An 18,837-nucleotide genomic window follows, 5' to 3' on the forward strand; every position below is an offset into this window, starting at 1 on the left:
TTACTATTGGTAGACCTGGCATGAATTAGTGTTACTTTCTGCGATTAGTACTAGAAAAGCAGTTAGAATAATGATTAAGAACAGTGTGTTTAGGGCTGGGAAATAATTCAGTGGTAGAGCATTTGGCCTTGAATGTGTGAGGCCCTGGCTTCAATTCTGGCACCAAACAGTGTTTTTTTTTTTTTTTTTTTTTTGGTTTTTGGGCCACACCCCGTAACGCTCAGGGGTTACTCCTGGCTATGTGCTCAGAAGTTGCTCCTGGCTTGGGGGACCATATGGGACGCCGGGGGATCGAACCTCGGTCCGTCCAAGGCTAGCGCAGGCAAGGCAGGCACCTTACCTCTAGCGCCACCTCCCTGCCCCAAACAGAGTGTTAAATCAAGTAGATCTGAATTTGATTTCACATGTCTTATTTCCTTAGGGAATTGTCTTAATCTGAAAGTTAGTTTTCCCACCTGTCAGATAGGGATATCAATCTCTGCCCTGAAGGATAGTTGGGATGATTCATTGAGTTGATTAATTTAGTTAATTAACCTACTACAATGTATAGTGCATAGTAAACCTAAAGTGATATAGATCTCTTTGCCACTTGTGTAAGATATCTCAAGGGGTCCTACCCTGACTTTTCTTTTCTAGTGTTCCCCAGTTGTTACATTTAGTATATTATGCACTCCACTGATTGCACAAAAATAGAAAATACCTTTTTTACTCAAACTATTGCTCTAAAGGACAGTTTCTATTTTAAGCGTTCAAATTTTCCTCTGATTTTCTTTTTTGCTTGTTTTTTTTGGCCACACATGGCTATGCTTAAGGATCATTCACTATTGGTGGCTCTCAGGGGTTATTATGGTGCTAGGGATTGAACCAGGATTGCCTTTGTGCAAGGCAAACACCTTAACCCTTGTACCCCTTGAATTATTTCTAGTCCCTGCTTTTCGTATTTTCTTCATCCTGTTAGCTTCATCATCTTTTTTTGTCCTGTTATAAGAGGTGGAAAATCCTCATCCAATCAGAGGCATTTCTTAGAAATATAAGATTGGAAGGAAATTGGGGCGGAGAGATAGCATACAGATGGACAGTGGTTCAAATCCCAGCATCCCATATGGTCCCCCGAGCCTGCCAGGAGCGATTTTTGAGCGTAGAGCCAGGAGTAACCCCTGAGTGCTGCCAGGTGTGACCCAAAAACAAAACAAAACAAAACAAAAAAAAGATTTGAAGGAAATATTTGGATGTCTTAAGCAATGATGTGATTTTTGTTATTTTAAATCAACGAGAAGCCTGCCTGGGGGTAATATGACCTTGATATTTCTCAGCTCCCTAGAAGTCTCATTTCTTCTCCTAAACTGTATTATTATTATTTTTTAATAATCAGCACAATCTCTGTTTGTTACACATTGAATTTTTTTGTTTGTTTTTGGGTCATACCCAGCAATGCTCGGGGTTACTCCTGGCCCCATGCTCAGAAATCGCTGGCAGGCTTGGTGGACCATATGGGATACCAGGATTCAAACTAATCACCTTCTGCATGAAAGGCAAATGCTATCTGCCACTGTGCTATCTCTCTGGCCCTTACATTGAATCATCTTTTTTTTTTTGGTTTTTGGGCCACACCCGGCGGTGCTCAGGGGTTACTCCTGGCAGTCTGCTCAGAAATAGCTCCTGGTAGGGGACCATATGGGACACCGGGATTTGAACCAACCACCTTTGGTCCTGGATCGGCTGCTTGCAAGGCAAACACCGCTGTGCTATCTCTCCGGGCTCACATTGAATCATCTTGAAGAAGATGGACAGGCCTGGGATTATCTCAGTTGAGAGAGTGCCTGCTTTTTGGACATGAAGCCATTAATTGTCTATCCAGCATTTTCCCATCTGGTGTGTATAATTCTAGTGACACTGCCATTTGGGATCCCTAGTGCCACAACAAGGAGAACAGGCTAATACTTCGACAATAAAAAGTGCGTAGGAGCTTAAGTGTGTAGTGGCTTAAAGTCTCTGCCTTGCAAGTGTTTGGTCATGAGTTTAAATACCCAGTGTTTGGAGCAAGAGAGATAGCACTGACCTGGGACAGACTCGGGTTCAATTCCCAGTATCCCATATGATTTCCCGAGCCTGCCAGGAACAATTTCTGAGCAGAGTCAGGAGTAACCCCTGAGTACCACCAGGTGGGCCTCCCTCCCAAAAATACCCAGTGTTTTATATACACCTGACACAGCCTTGGTGGCTCTGCTGTTTGCAATTTGCAGTGCTATAAGTTGTTTCTAGCTACACTGTGTCAAGTCTGTGTGCACTATAAAAAGTGGTGTGACCCCTTGTGAACATCTCAACTAAAAAGATGTGTGAACGCTATGACCAGGAAGTGTGACCTCTGGCAAGTACAAGTGTGAGCATAGCCACAACGCCCAACAACTGCCACAGCCATAGCTTGTGTGCCTCAACAAGAGTGTAAACCCTGATCAGCATTCAAGCAATGCAACCAATCGTATGATCACATCAGCTAACGAGGTGTGTGTGAACATTTCAGTCAGGCCTTACTCTGATCCCTGGTCATAGCAACATAACAACAATGAAGGGGGATTAAAAAAGAGTGCAACTCCCAGTGTACACTGTATGAGCATCCTGACTATTGTGTGTAAACCCTGGTGAGCACTGTAATTTGTGAGCACAAACACCAAAGTGTGTATAACTTGTGGTCATCAAGCAACAAAAATAGGAGAAAGGAAATACAAAATGAAAAAGGACCAAGAATATGTTAGAAGGACTTAGAATTCTCAGCTAGATTTAGGTGAAAGTATCTTATATTGAAGCAGGTGGGCAAAGTGATAATTGCCCAGCTTTCTAAAGAAGTTGAGTTCAGGAAGGAAAAGAAAAAAGAAACATAAGGAAATTAGGAGAAATCAAAGAGATTTATTTGTTTGTTTTGGGGTTTTTTTCTTAAGTGACCTGTCACTGTTCAGGGGTTACTCCTGGTGGTATCGGGGGGACCATATTGGATGCCAGAGATAGAACTAGAACCTGGGTTGGCCATATGCGCGTCAAACACCCTACCACTAGCACTCAGGGCTACTCTTGGCTCTACATTCAGAAATCGCCCCCTGCAGGCTCGGGGGACCATATGGAATGCTGGGATTCCACCACCATCTTTCTGCAAGTAAGGCAAACTCCGTACCTCCATGCTATCTCTCCAGCTCCTGCTGCTGCTTCTTTTGTTTTGTTTTGGGGCCATATGAGGAAGTGCTCAGGGATTACTCTTGGCTCTGAACTCAGGAATCAATACTGGTGGTGCTCAAAGGACCATATAGGGTGTGAAAGAATCAAATCTAGGTTGGCCGTGTGCAAGGCAAGTGCTGTACTAGTTCTCTAGCCCCTCTGATCTGAGCTTCTTTTTTTTCTTTTTTTTTTTTTTTTGGTTTTTGGGTCACACCCGGAAGTTGCGCCTGGCAGGCTTAGGGGCATGTCGAGATTCGAACCACTGTCCTTCCGCATGCAAGGCAAATGCCCTACCTCCATGCTATCTCTCCAGCCCCTGATCTGAGCTTCTTTTTTTTTTGGTTTTTCCGGCCACACCCGTTTGATGCTCAGGGGTTACTCCTGGCTACGCGCTCAGAAATTGCCCCTGGCTTGAGGGGACCATATGGGACCACCGGGGGATCGAACCGCGGTCCTTCCTTGGCTAGCGCTTGCAAAGCAGACACCTTACCTCTAGCGCCACCTCACCGGCCTCTGATCTGAGCTTCTTAAATTGAATTACAACTCCTCTGTGGGCTTGGCTTGTATAATTGAATGTGCAATTTGATTTTATAGACCAGGAATTGTGTGAGAATTTCTCAGGTGGTGGCACAAGGGCAAGTTTAAGCAGCCCCAATCTAGGACACAGTATGAAATGAGAAGATTAAGGCTCAGAGAAGATTTGGTCAAAGCTAGAAAACATAGTGGTAACAGTACTGGAACTGGAAGGCTATTGTTGGACTGCATTTTATGCTTTCAAACTGTGGTCTTGCCCATGGTTCCACTGAGCCAATCTTTCTCTGATGGCATCATCAAAGAACTATAAATGAGTATTTCTTAGCTGAATAATATTTCTACAAGTTATTTAAAACATATTCCATATTTTTGTGCTAAACTCTTACCTATTTATTTGTTATTTTCTAGGGTGTCAGATGCCTGATACATTTAATTCATGGTTTCTTATAACTCTACTTCATGTCTGGTAAGTGAGCAATTTAAGTGAGGTCATCATTTTTTTTTAACAGTGCCTATTTGTTAAGATAGAACCTTTGTAAAGCCAATTATATGCATTGGCAGTATTCAGACATTAAATTTGTTTCTTTCATTTTTAATAATGTCTTGAAGCACACTTTTGTTAAAGGTCAAAGCGTAGTCCCAAAAGGTAACTAATATTTATAAAATGTTCTCAAAGTACACCAAACCTAGTGAACAATGCTATCAGTATCTTTAAGAGACGCTGAGAGGTTGGATGGAAAGTTCTCTCCTTTGGCTGTTTTAGGAAAGTTCACATTTACGTAAAAGTGGTTTGAATTGTAAGAATTCGTGGTCATTTTCATTGCTGGTCATCAGAAACCTATAACAAATTATAGCACTGACATTTACCTCGAAAATGTGCATACAGGTTAGATTAATGCCAGGTTTGCTTCATGTAAAAATATTTAACACCTTAAACAGTAAATTTTTATTCAGCTGCAAAATGAGTAGCCAAAAACAATCAATTTTTCATCTAATGTTACACAGTATTAAAGGTCACAAGGATATAGGAGAGACGTTGAAGTGCGGGCTGGTTGAACTGCCAGATCTTGGGAAAGTAAATTCTGGAGAACTAAGTTTACTACTTTGACCATAGTGAGTATCTGAGGAACTTGGGTAATGGTTGTCCCATCAAAAGAGCCCTTGTTTGAGACTGCCTTCAGCTGAGCTTTGCATCACACGACTGGCTGCTGTATAAAGACTTTTTGGTTTTGATCACCTCTGAAATATTTCTTCTTCTGAACTCATATGGTCACTGAGATTGGCTAAGGGGTCTAAGAATAGTCATGTATTTTGTGTTACTCTTTTCTAAGCGAGTTGATTACTGAGTGCACATGTTGTTCTGGGATGTTTGCTGAGAATCAGGGATAGTGCTCAAGATGTAATAATTTATCTTCTAGTAAGGAAGATAAGGCAGACATGTGAAGTGGTTGAATATAAATCAGGAGACTGGAGCTAGTGCAATAGTACAGTAGCTAGGGTATTAGTCTTGCATGCAGCCAACCTGAATTCGATTCCTGGCAACCCATATAGTCCCTTGAGCATCACCAGGAGTAATTCCTGAACGCAGAATAGGAGTAACTCTTGAGCATCTAGTTGTGGCCCAAAACAAAAACAAACAAAACAAATCAGTTCTCTAATATGCATGAGTAGTACTTATAGGACCAAAGGGGTGCATTAGTATCAGAACCTGTACTTGCTCCTTGTGCCCTTTGGAAAGTACCATATCCTCCATCCAGGCAGCTGAGAAGGCAGACTACCTTTCTCTCTGGATGGGAAAGGATAGGAAAGTTCAGCAAGGAGAGCTGAGCAGCGGGATATCTAGTGAGAGGAAAACTACTTTTTCAGAAGGAGAGGACCGCAGATGTACTGGAGCATTACTCACTGGAAAGGTGGGAGGGTCAGAGGAGGCTAGACTGTTCCCAGAGGAGTTCAAAGATAATATTCAGAGCCCGTATGAAAGACTCCTTATTGCCCATAGAGCTCAAGGTATCAGAGTGTTAGAGGGAGTGGATGGCAAAATAAAATATATAATCCCTGTGACCACATCCCAAGGTCAATACCTGACTAATAGCAGCCAGGAGAACCTTGAAACTACTTATAGTTCTTTTAAGTTAGCCACCATTTCCAAACGTGCCTGCTGAGTCTTCTTTTCCAAGGTTGGTTTAATTTCTCAGAGGCATAGTGAGTACCAACACCAGTAAGCAAGGGGGTGGGGGAATCAGGGGTTTGCTTCAGAACTGCTTTTAGTCTCCCTTCTACCTTGCCTCCTGTAGCCTCACATCTGCATGCTTTGATGAAATGAGTTTGAATTCACAAACTTATTAAAAAACGTACTATGTGTTTATGGATGTGAGGCATTGAAGAGAATGAAATGGTTATCACACTTTCAAGAAATGTTAGTGGAAAGCAGATAGAAAATAGTTATTTATAATGAAGTGCTCTGCCCAAGGCACAAGGAGATACTGTGGTCACAAGGAGGCATGACTAAATCCAGATTTGGTGGTGGAAGGGGGACCATTTGGGAGAGTGGTGGATAAACTATGGGGTCTGTGGGAAAGGTGTCATTTGAGGTGCAGAATGGATGAGGAAATTTCTGAGAAAGGAGGAACATTTTAGGTTTGAATTAACATTAGCCAAACACAAAACATGTCAAACATGGATTATTTGATGATAACCAGTTGTCTGAGCATCTGGGGCAGGCTTGTGGAGGATTGCAGGGGAAATCCAACAAGACTATGATATCCTATGAAAGAAGTTTAGTGCCCTAGTCATATCTACCCTCAGCACCAGTTATTTCTAGGAATTAGAAAATTTCCTCACCACCTTACTGCTAAACGAATATTTTTCTTTTATTTTCCCAACTTTTACTGTGCCTATGCAGAATAAACACTTTCATATTTCTTATCTGGGGTTCCTGCCTTTGGCAGAGAACAATAGAACAAAACTTTTTTTTTTTTTTTTTTTTTATTTTATTTATTTTTTGGTTTTTGGGTCACACCCGGCATTGCTCAGGGGTTACTCCTGGCTGTCTGCTCAGAAATAGCTCCTGGCAGGCACGGGGGACCATATGGGACACCGGGATTCGAACCAACCACCTTTGGTCCTGGATCAGCCGTTTGCAAGGCAAATGCCACTGTGCTATCTCTCCGGGCCCAGAACAAAACTTTTATAGCCTTTCTCAATTTTATTTTTGTCTTGAACCAAAAGGGTAAATATGTTAGATGACACCCAGCTATTTACCCTAACAAAGACATTTCCCCCATTTCCTCTTTTTTTTTTTCACCTGGTTCTTTGATATATAAAAATCCACCTGGATCTCATTCTAACCTTCCCTACCTTGTGGAATTTGTATTGGGACACTAAAGAAAGGTCAGTCTGGCTTGGTGCATGGAGAGACCATGAGGTGAGAAGCCGCTCACTTTATGACTCTCTCCTGACTGGCTTAGTTTATTAATATTTTGCTGTTACCCTCCCATTCTTCAGACCCGTCTGCCTGGGACAGGAAATATGGCATGTGGTGATTTCACAACCTGGGAATTGATTTTATACATTTAACACTCAGTGATGCTGTGATTCAGAAAAACATTGGTGGGCTGAAGCAGTAGTACAGAAAGTATGGCACTTGCCTTGTATGCGACTTCCCTGGATTTGATGCTCGACACTCCATATGGTTCCCTGAGCACAGCCAGGAATGATCTCTGAGTGTAGAGCCAGGAATAGAGCCATACCACTGCTGAGAATGGCCCAGAAAAAGTGATGGGGGAGTAAAGCATTGGAGAGCCTGTTTTCTACGGGGTGGAAGGTATTTTGAGAAGTAATAGATCCACTGTAAGTCCATGGATCTTCTTGTTTGGGCTTTTTGTTTTGTTTTGGGGCTGCTCTTTAGTGCTCAGGGACTACCTATGGTTTGATGCTTGGGGATCTGTCACAGTGGTGCTCAGGTGATCAAACCTGGGACTCCTTCACGCAAAATTCCAGTCCTTTGAGCCATCTCCTAAAATTCAATAATAAAGGAATTAATTGAATTTTCTAGAAATGTATAGAATTAAAATGCTTACCATTGATGGTATCATGAAGAAGAGGTAGGAAACTTAGAAATAGTTATAAAAGTATATCTCCTGTTCAACCCACTCCTTCAAACAACACAAAAGCCTATTAAATGATATTCTGACAGTGGAGTTTCTCAAAAGCTTGTTAGTTTCCTCAGGGTGATGACTCCCTGCTAAATCTTGAAATAGGGGCAGGATTTCTTTCCTCCTACTAGCTCTCTGGAGAGGTGTTGATTATTTCCCTTATCTGCTCTGTTTCTCTAGTTTCAGTTTTTCGATATTGTTAGCATTTAGGTGTGGGAACCCCACCAGTCCCTAGAGGTCCCTATCAGTTGTGTTTCTATGTGGGCCTGCAGGTGCTCTGACTGTTCTTTGTCTACTGAGTGCGATTAGTGTTGACTGTGACCATTGTCTGGACTCTCCAACATCCCCTCCTGGACTTGATAGAAGTGGCTCCTCCTATCTGCCTTATCTTGGATACTACATTGTAATTCATACAGGTATCCACACAGGAAACCTGGGATCCTCTGACTTTTCCCTCACTCCCATCATTAGGACTTTATAGATATTATACAAATTAACTTTAGAAAATGGAACAAGTAAAAGGCCTGGCAGTAATGGAGTGAAAAAGGGAGTAAAATGTCGTTTGTATTAATATTTTTTAAAAGTTGGTAGGGCACTTGCCCTGCACGTGGCCAATCTAAGTTCAATCCCTGGCATCCATATAGCCGCCTGAGCCTGCCAGGAATGATTTCTGAATGCACCAGGAGTAGCCCCTGACCATCACCAGGTGTGGCCCCTAAATAAAAAGCAAACAAAAATCAAAAACAAAAAAAGTCAGGTGTATCCTAAATATAATAATAATGTGGGTTTTTTGGCACTCAGTATCTGTATCCTAGAAAGAACAACTTGAAAATAGTCCAGGAAGGGGCCGTTGAGGTGGCGCTAGAGGTAAAGTGTCTGCCTTGTAAGCGCTAGCCAAGGAAGGACCTCGGTTCGATCCCCCGTTGTCCCATATGGTCCCCCCAAGCCAGGGGCAATTTCTGAGTGTTTAGCCAGGAGGAACCCCTGAGCATCAAACGGGTGTGCCCCCCCCCCAAAAAAAAAAGAAAAAAGAAAATAGTCCAGGAAAATAAGAGTTGTGTTGTACAGATACAAATTTGTGAGTTCTCCCATGTAGTACTCGGGGTCCCAGTGGCTATTTCCAAGTGATATTCATCCTGCCTAGGCCACTGCTCAGTCCCAGTAGTGCTGCGTGGGGGTGGGGGACAATATCTAGTGTTAGGATTGAACTCAGGCTGTATGCCTGAAACATATGCACCTCATTCTTTGAGCTATCTTCCTAGCCCCTGGTACTATTTTTTGTGTCTGACTTCCTGGTTCTGTGCTCAGGGGTTATTCCTGATGGTGCTTAGGGGATAATATATCATACTGGGAATCAAACCCATGTCACTAGTATGCAAGACAAGTTCTTTAATGTATTTACTATTTGTGGGAGGGGGGTTGGGTCACACGCGGTGGCACTTGGGTACTTGGGTTATTCCTGGCAGGCTCGGGGGACCATATGGGATACCAGGAATTGAACCACCATCAGTCCTGGGTTGGCCACGTGCAAGGGAAAGGCCCTACTGCTGTGCTTTCTCTCCGGCCCTGAATGTATGTACTATTTTTTTGATCTTTTTTTTTTTTTAATTTAGCAGAGCCAGACATGAAACTATCATGGAGCCACATCCTCGATTTATCCTAATGTTTTTTCTTTTGGGGGGGTTGCGTCACACCTGGCAGTTCTCAGGGGTTATTCCTGGCTCTACACTCAGAAATCACTCCTGGCAGGTTCAGGAGACCATATGGGATGCCGGGATTCGATCCACCATCCTTCTGCATGCAACGCAAATGCCTTACCTCGATGCTATCTCTCTGGCCCTTACCCTATTGTTTTTTCAAGATGGAGAAAACACAAGAATGTTTACAAGTTGAGGCATAGGTTCCCAAATAAAATATTTTCTTATTGTACCTTATCAGTTAGAAAAACACCCACTCAGTGCCACCTTGTAAGATCTACTTTCTTGTAAGATCTACTTTCTTTAAGTGAACTAACAGAAAGACCAACCCTCCCAAGAGCACCTCCTTGGATAGTTCAGTTCCTTGCCTCACCCCCACACCCACCCTTCCTCAGTGGAGAAGGCTGTTATCTCCCACTTTAGGAGACTTAGACTTAGGGAAAGAAGTCTCTGGTAAAGAACAAAAGGAAGTACAGTGTGGAGATTGGAAGGGGTTAGGAAACCTGTTAGCTGCTTCCTTTTTGTGCCCAGAGGACTGGCACTCAAAGTGTTGTGCCTAGAGCCCTTGAAAAACTCTGCTACAGTTTGGAAGTAGCCAGAATGCTTTTGGGCTCTCACTGGATTTCAGCAACTCTAGGTCTCTTATATGTGGTGTGCTGAGAGTATATACATCCTCTTCTCCTTCCTCAAGCTCAACATCCACATATGCAGGTTTTTTTGCCCCCAGAAAAGGTCTGTGCAGCATCAGATCACCAACCTACCATCTACCACTCAGAAGCTGATATTCTTGAAAGCAGGTTTGCATTCAGGCTCCAGGCCTATTACAGAACTTGGGATACACTTAGTGTCAGGTCAGATGGTTTCAGGGAGTGTCTCACCTCATTTGTCTGTTCCCACAGACTATTTTGTGCCCCCATGCTCTCTACATGAAGGCAGGAAAAGGACTGTATGGGGAAGGAAACCAGCTACAGATAGCCATGTACATAGCCTCAGGAAAAGGTCAGCTTGCCAGCTCACAAATAAATAAACTCATTGATCTGTATACTGCTGAGGCTCGGTTGTGGCCATGTAGACTTTGCTTTCTTGGCCTCAGCTGGTGGCAGAATGGGAAATCAGTACATGAAAGTTCCCTGTGAGACTTCTTTCTATCAGGGAGAGTGACAAACCTGTACAAGTGCCCACTAGCCTTCCCTGAATTAAAAATCATTTCTCCTCTGAATAGTTAATAAATTCCCATGAGGGTGAAACAAAGCCAGAACACAACTGGCATTGTCGTGAAGGCTCAGAACAAGTGAGACAGGATGCTTGAGAGCTGCCAAGGCGTGTCAGGAGGGAGGCACCAGGAAAACCAGAATTCTACTACCTTATGCCCCATTTAAACCAAGGAGAGAAAAGCGTGGCCAGGAAACTCTTGTTCTTTTGAACTTTGTGGACACCATTGTGTCTCTTCTGGTCTAGTAGGATGAGGCATTTGATGCTGTGCTGTCAACAGAATGGTGTAAATAACCAACAGTGACACTGCCAGAGAGACACTATAACTTGGGGGACAGGCAGGGTGGAAAACTCAGGCTTCATTCCAGCTCTTCTCTCTACCACCATGCAGCCTCAAATTACACATCTCCTCAGGTGTCAGTTTCTTTTCTATGAAATGGGGACCTAGAGGCTATGAATGAATGCAGATACCTTTTACAGTGGTAAGTCTTATACTAGAGGACTCAGTAAATGACAGGATTCTTTTTTTTTTTTTTGCTTGCCATAGGCAGAATTTTTATCTTAGCCCATTATTATATGAAATTCTTTGCAATGAATGAACCTTCCTTTTCCCCTTGAATCTATGTTTGCCTTTTAGAAGTATTAGGGAGCTATCAGATTAGGACTGAATACTCCTTTATTTCCTTATACTTTGTGAGCTGGATTATGTGCTTTTTCTTTTTTTAATTTTATTGAAACCATTGTGATTTATAAAATCCTTGGATTTCAGGGATACAGTGACAGTGAATTAGGGCCATTCCCACCATCAGTGTTGACTTTTCTCCACGAAAGTTCCCAGTGTGCATCCTATATCATCATCCTTAGCCTCCCTGGCCTGCCAGTATAACAGACCTATTTTAAGTTTAGATTGTTATAGTTTGGGCCTCTTGATTCTATTGTTGTTGACTTTGGGTTGGATATTTAGTTCTGTCCTTTTTTTATCTCCACCAATGCACTAGAGACTACTTAGCCCTTGGCCCCATCCTTCTTTTTTTTATTTCTCTTCTTAATTTTATAGAAAAAATGCAGAAATATGAGTCAAAACAAAGCAATTCATGTCCCAAGGGTCCATGAAAAAAGGCAGGAGCCCCTATCTAGAAGATAAAAATAAAAATAAAAAAAAAGGGAGGATGGGGTGGGGTTGGATGGAGGGAGATTTGGGACATTGGTGGTGGGAATGTTGTTCTGGTGAAGGGGGCGTGTTCTTTACATGACTGAAACCTAATCACAATCATATTTGTAATCAAGATGTTTAAATAGGGCCCGGAGAGATAGCACAGCAGTGTTTGCCTTGCAAGCAGCCAATCCAGGACCAAAGGTGGTTAGTTCGAATCCTGGTGTCCCATATGGTCCCCTGTGCCTGCCAGGAGCTATTTCTGAGCAGACAGCCAGGAGTAACCTCTGAGCAATGCCGGGTGTGATCCAAAAACCAAAAACCAAAAAAAAAAAAAAAAAAAAAAAGATGTTTAAATAAAGAAAAAATATATTAAAAAAAGGGAGGGTGGCAGTTTTGTTTTTGTTTTTGTTTTTGTTTTTTTGCATAGGCACAGCAAACTGGGGAAAATAGAAAGGAAAAAACCCTTAGATTATAAAACAGGATGTCCCCACCCTTGAAACATCCTGCCATAAGACCAACTACTGGCTCCAGGAGTACTAATTATCTGACCTCAAGGTCTTTCTTTATGGTCTCAGGAAACATTTTCCTCAATCATGATCGTCAGTCAGGCTTCTGTAATTAGAGATCTTTGGTTTTTGCACAAATCTGTGTTGAAGTTGGGGTGTCATGTCTGATTTCATATTACCGATAGATGGTGAGGCAGGGAAACTTGCCCTGAAAGCAAGTTGCTGCTATTTCCTAGTCATCAGGGTGTCAGATGAGCCCACCATGAAGCAAGTCAGTAGAAGGGCAACATTAGTGCCTCCCCAGGTGGAAGTTTTATTCCTGGTGCTGGTGCCAAAAACTATGTGGTCCCAAGGATGGGATCCAAGGTTCAGGGGTGGATGGTTGATGTCTGATTAACTGAAGCCTAAGTCAAGTTACTGTGACAAATGTTCAGGTTGAAAGGCACCCCTGTAATATAAAATTTATGAGTTCCTATCCCTATTAGATAAGAACTTCTTTCTATATGTAAGATTTCCCCATTTTAACGTGTCTATGCTAAAAGGAACAATGCCACATGATACTACTGGTACATATAGGGGTAAAAATAACAAGCTAAATGATCCCCATAACCTGGTTGTAATCTGAACTCAGACCCCAAGAGAAACTTACTTGAATTTTTTACTAAAAAAAAAAAAGGGATGGGGAAAGCTACTTCTACATAAGGAAATATGCACTAAGAATTAGACCTATTAAGGAAATACATCTAAAGAAATAAACATATCCCTTTAAGTCTTTTGAAATAGTGGGGGGGGGGGGGAGAAGATGAAATCTAGAGTACAGGTTTTTTTTTTCTCCCATGTGCAGCCTCACTGAAGCCTTTATAAAAATATGGAACACTTCACAAATTTGTGTATCATCCTTACGCAGGTGCCATGCTAATCTTCTCCGTGTTGTTCCAATTTTAGAATATGTGCTGTCGAAGCGAGCACTAGAGTACAGTTTTAACTTTAACATGGTCTTGTAGAATCTGAAGAATGGTTTGCAGAAATCAGGGATCAAGTAATGTCCTAAAGCTGAAGGTCTCAAGAGATGAATCTGGTAGTGAGCAACAGTCCACAGTGAAGGGAGTTGGGAGAAAAGGGGCCATAGAGAATTAACAGCAGTGGTGGCAGCAGTTTCTTCCCCAGCTGAGTCAAGGAGGGCAGGGAGGCTGATCTTTTGCTTTGGGAGCCAGCAGTTCCCAAACCAGTCAGTGCGTTGGGGCAGGAGGAACGTTCCAGTTTCTGAGGAGTTAAGAACTGAGGGTAAAGATGGTTAAATAGGGAGAAATGACAGATCAGGGGTGAAGGGGTGAGAGGATAGAAAAGGAATTATAAAGTGGTAAGACGGGGGGGGGGGAGGAAGGGTTATATATAATATATAATAGGGATTATAATATAATACATATTATATTAATATATAATATAATAGGGATTATATTCAATATAGACAGGCATTATGTACAATACAGATTAGACAGACATAGAGGTATCTACCACATACACTCTCACACACACATAGATAGACATTGAAGATCGATGTTACAGTTGAAAAACTGACCCAGGTGAATGGGGTCAGAGTGCTTTAAAAATATGAGGCTTGGAAAAAAAAATATGAGGCTTGGCAAATCAGGGAGAAAGGTTCCTAGGCAAATCATCATTGGTGAGGGTAAACTTTGCTGAAGGAAGGTTTCTGGGGTTCTATTGTGCATGGAGCATTCTTAAAACAATTATAATTTTCAAGCCTATGATACTAAGCAATATGGCAGTGAGCACTGTAAGAGGAGTCTATCCCATGGAGTATTGTCTAGCAGATTGAGCATCCAGGTTCCTTTCCTGAAAGCAAACTGCATTGGTGGTGGAAGATTGGCAACCAGCTATGTGCCCTTTTTTTTATTTTGGTTTTGGGTCACACCCGGCAGCGCTCAGGGATTCCTCCTGGCTCTGCTCTCAGAAATTGCTCCTGGCAGGCTTGGGGGACCATATGGGATGCCGGGATTCGAATCACTATCCTGCATGCAAGGCAAATGCCCTAACTCCATGCTATCTTTCCAGCCCCATATGTGCCTTTTCTTATGTGTAAACAGGATTAGTATTTATGAGCCACTAGAAGCAATGAGAAATTTTATTTTTGTTTTTTGGGGGACCACACCCAGTGATGCTCAGAGATTACTCCTGGCATTGCTTGGGTCCATATGGGATGCCAGGGATCAAATCCACTTGGCCATTTAAAAGGCGAATGACCTACCCCCTGTGTTACCACTTCATACCTTTACTGTGAAGTTTTAAAACTTGACAAAAATTTTTAATATATTTTTGGTTTAAGAACATCATCAAACTTGGGAGGAATAACTAGAATAGCTCCTAAACAGTGACTATACTTAATAAGCCCTAAGTATAGATGTGTAGTAAATACTTATTAATGGCTAATACTTTTTTTTTGTTTTTGTTTTTTTGGGGGTCACACCCGGCGGTGCTCAGGGGTTATTCCTGGCTGTCTGCTCAGAAATAGCTCCTGGCAGGCACAGGGGACCATATGGGACACCGGGATTCGAACCAACCACCTTTGGTCCTGGATTAGCTGCTTGCAAGGCAAAAGCCGCTGTGCTATCTCTCCAGGCCCTTTTTTTTTTGTTTTTGGGTCACACCCAGCAGTGCTCAGGGGTTATTCCTGGCTCCAGGCACAGGGGACCATATGGGGCGCCGGGATTCGAACTGATGACCTCCTGCATGAAAGGCAAAACGCCTTACCTCCATGCTATCTCTTCGGCCCTGGCTAATACATTTTATCCAAGAAACTTTTAAAATATTTTCTTTCCCCACTTCACTTCCCTCTATTGACACTTTTTTCTTTTTTTTTCTTCTTTCTTTAAATCTTTATTTAAGCACCATGTTTACAAGCATGATTGTAGTTGGGTTTCAGTCACAAACAGAATGCCCCCCTTCAGTAGTGCAACATTCCCACTCCATCAATACTGTTGATTGGCTTCAGTGCTTGTATGGTTGGTTATGGCGCTCAGCAGGATTTTATATCAAATTGAGGTGCTCACACATTTGGCTCTGCTGCTCACTGGAAATCTCATCTGTTTTGGGGTACATGTTAGTACATGTACTCTCTGGGGGTTGCACTTTTTTGTTTGTTTGTTTTTGTTTTTGAGCCACAACCAGCGGTGCTCAGGGCTTACTCTTGGCTCTGCACTCAGAAATTCCTCCTGGCAGGCTCAGGGGACTATATGGGATGCTGGGGATCAAACCCCTGGTGGTAACACTATTGGCTGCATATTTTTAGTTGAATACAGGCCAGGGATTTGTACCTTTTTTAGTTACGGTACTTACACATAGTTGACTATGGTGTAGCCAGGAATTGCTTGTGGTACCAGGGGTCATAGGCAGGAGGGTTGCCAGGATCACACTCAGCTAATGTAGGTAAATGATTAGAGATTGAAATTGTAGCCTCATATTTACAAGGTGGTGCTTTAAACCTCCAAGCTCTCTCCTTTCTCCCCCAAAATCATGATTATTACTTGATTGTCTCTCTTTTTTTTGGGGGGGGGGCCACACCCGGCAGTGCTCAGGGGTTACTCCTGGCTGTCTGCTCAGAAATAGCTCCTGGCAGGCACGGAGGACCATATGGGACACCGGGATTCGAACCAACCACCTTTGGTCCTGGATCGGCTGCTTGCAAGGCAAACACCGCTGTGCTATCTCTCCGGGCCCGATTGTCTCTCTTTTTTTAGGGGGAGGCCATACCCGGTGACACTCAGGGGTTACTCCTGGCTTGCGGGACCCTATGGGACACAGGGGATTGAACCGAGGCCTGTCCTAGGTCAGCTGCGTGCAAGGCAAACACCCTACCGTGCTGGTCCCTCTTATTTTTAAATGGTTTAGGGTTTTTATTATTTTTTTTATATTTAGCCATTGTGAAATTAGATTGTCTTTCTTCTATTTCTTTTTTCTTTTCTTTTCTTCTTTTGGTTTTTGGGTCACACCCGGCAGCGCTCAGGGGTTACTTCTGGCTTTATGCTCAGAAATTGCTTTTGGCAGGCTCGGGGGACCATATGGGACGCCGGGATTCGAACCACCGTCCTTCTGCATGCTAGGCAAATGCCCTACCTCCATGCTATCTCTCTGGCCCCTATTTCATTTTCTTTCAAAAAAATTTTTATTGAGGTAACTTTAGCTTATAAATATGTAAATATTTACAAATTTTATGGCATACTACACCCACCACCCAAGTACCAGTATCTGTTCATCACTGTTAGTAGGACTTTCCCTTCCACCCCACTCTTCTTTGATAACCTGTTTTGTCCTCAGAATCCAAGGATTTGCTTTCATTGAACTTTGTTCCTTGTTTTGTTTTGTTTTGTTTATTTATCTACCACCTATGAGTGAGAGCATCTAGTATTTATCTTTTTTCTTCTGAAGCTTAGAATGACACTGTCTAGTTTTAGCAAAAACAAGATTTCATTTTTTCTTATAACAGTAGTATTTCACATTGTATATACGTATTTGTGTATACATCAGAATTTCTTCAGATCTAGAGGTGGTGTCTCGTCAGTGGTGCTGGGGCCGTCAAGGGCTGCAGTTGGTACTACTTGGGAGGCCATGGTGTGCTAGTGATCAACCTGGGACCCTATCCATGTCAGGCATTTGCTCTAGCCATTTCAGCTCTCTCCCTGGTATACTATGCTACAGTTTCTGTATCCACTCATTGTTGAGCACTTGGATTGTTTCTAGGTAATGGCTATTGTAAACATTGCTGTAATGAACATAGATTTGCATCTCTCTCTCTACCTCTCTCCTTCCATCTTTGCCTCCTCTCTTTTGCTCTCTCTTTATCTTTCTCTCTTCATACTCACTCGCTTGCTCATTGCTTTTGTTCTTTGGATAGATGTGGAATTGCTGGATCATATGGATCTATCTTTTTTAAAAATATTTCGATACATCTTCCCATATTTTTATAGATGAGTTTACATTTTTACCAAGAATCATCATTTAGAGTTCTTTTTTCTCCACACCCTTATCTGCACTTGTTTACAGTTTGTTTAATATAGGCCATTCTTACACATGTGAGATGGTAACTTACTGTCATTTGGAATTTGCATTCACTGATATCAATGAAATGGGGAGCATTTTATTCATGTGCATATAAACCATCTAGATATCTTCTTTAGAGATGTGTTGAACTCTTCCCATTTTTTTTTTTTTTGATGGGGTTTTGTTGTTGAGTTAACTCTATGTCAGATGTATGGTATGCAAATATTCTTTTATGCTCAGTAGGATTTGGGGGTGGTGGTGCTAATAGGTTTTTTTTTTTTGTTTTTTTTTTTTTTTTTTGCTGCTGTGCACACTTTTTAATTTTATGTAATTCCATTTGTTTATCTTGGCTTTTGTTTTCCTTGCTAATGAAGTTGGATCAATGACACCTCTGAAAGTAATATAGTATGTAGCCAATGTTTTTTCAGATGTCTTTCCTAGATTTGTGTTAAAATTATAAGTCTTTAATTCTTTTTTATTTTTCACCCTTGAAGGGGTCTCAGACCTGGTGGTGCTCAGGGATCAAAGCTAGGTTGGCTTTAAGGCAAAATGCCCTACCTACTGTATTCTCTCTCTCTGGCTCCACATCTAATCCATTTTAAGTTAAACATTTTTCATGTTGTGAAGTAGTGGTTCAGTTTTATTCTTTTGCATGTGACTTGCAAGTTTTCCATGTCATTTGTTGAGGAAGCTTTCCTTAATCATCTTTACCTTCTTGACACCTTTGTTGTAAATAACTGCCCATTTGCCTGCAGGTTTATTTATGAGCTCTCAAATTGGTTTCATTGGTCTGCATGCCTTTTTTCATTATAGTAACCATATTGCGTTGGTTTCTCCTGGAGATACTTGTTGGCCCAGTCTGGTAGGGTATGTGGGCCTGGCAGTGCAGTGCTTGGGGCTACCAGAACCATACCCAACAGTATTTAGATTAGAGGTCATGTGGTGTGAGAGACCTAACTCAAGCCTCATACTTCACCCCAGCACCCCTCTACCTCCTTCCTCCGGAACTCCAGGGCTTCTCCTGGCCACACAGCTGGGAAAGCCAGCGAGGTGGGTCCCTTGAGGAGCTTATTGGTTTCCCTAGGCTTTCCCCATTTTTCTCCCGGCTCCAAAGGGAGGGCCTAGGGTGGGACTCTGACCTTCCGACCTTCTAGCTCTGGAAGGATCTCCTTCCTTCCTGGGAGCCAGGAGGTTCTGCCAGCATGGGGTTTGGCAGCCCTCCGCCTTGCCACAGGCCTCTTTTACCAGGCCTAGGAATGGGTATGGGACATGGGTCACCCCAGCACCCCTCTACCTCTTTTCTCAGGAACTCCAGG

At 42.5% G+C, this 18,837-nt stretch overlaps 1 protein-coding gene and 1 non-coding gene across 3 annotated transcripts in view; one reads left to right on the forward strand and one right to left on the reverse strand.

Moving 5' to 3' along the window:
- Positions 1 to 18,837, forward strand: part of LOC126017412 (ubiquinol-cytochrome-c reductase complex assembly factor 1) — a 132,479-nt gene that overhangs the window by 45,766 nt on the left and 67,876 nt on the right. For both annotated transcript variants that reach the window (XM_049779333.1, XM_049779334.1), the window contains exon 6: positions 4,150 to 4,207. In XM_049779333.1, the coding sequence (XP_049635290.1) occupies positions 4,150 to 4,207 (58 nt within the window). The remainder of the gene's footprint in view (positions 1 to 4,149; positions 4,208 to 18,837) is intronic.
- On the reverse strand, positions 13,329 to 13,435 carry LOC126019772 (U6 spliceosomal RNA). The gene has a single exon (XR_007499395.1). It is a non-coding gene; the product is annotated as a U6 spliceosomal RNA (small nuclear RNA).

Source organism: Suncus etruscus, chromosome 9, assembly GCF_024139225.1.
Source record: "Suncus etruscus isolate mSunEtr1 chromosome 9, mSunEtr1.pri.cur, whole genome shotgun sequence".
Lineage (NCBI taxonomy): Eukaryota > Metazoa > Chordata > Mammalia > Eulipotyphla > Soricidae > Suncus > Suncus etruscus.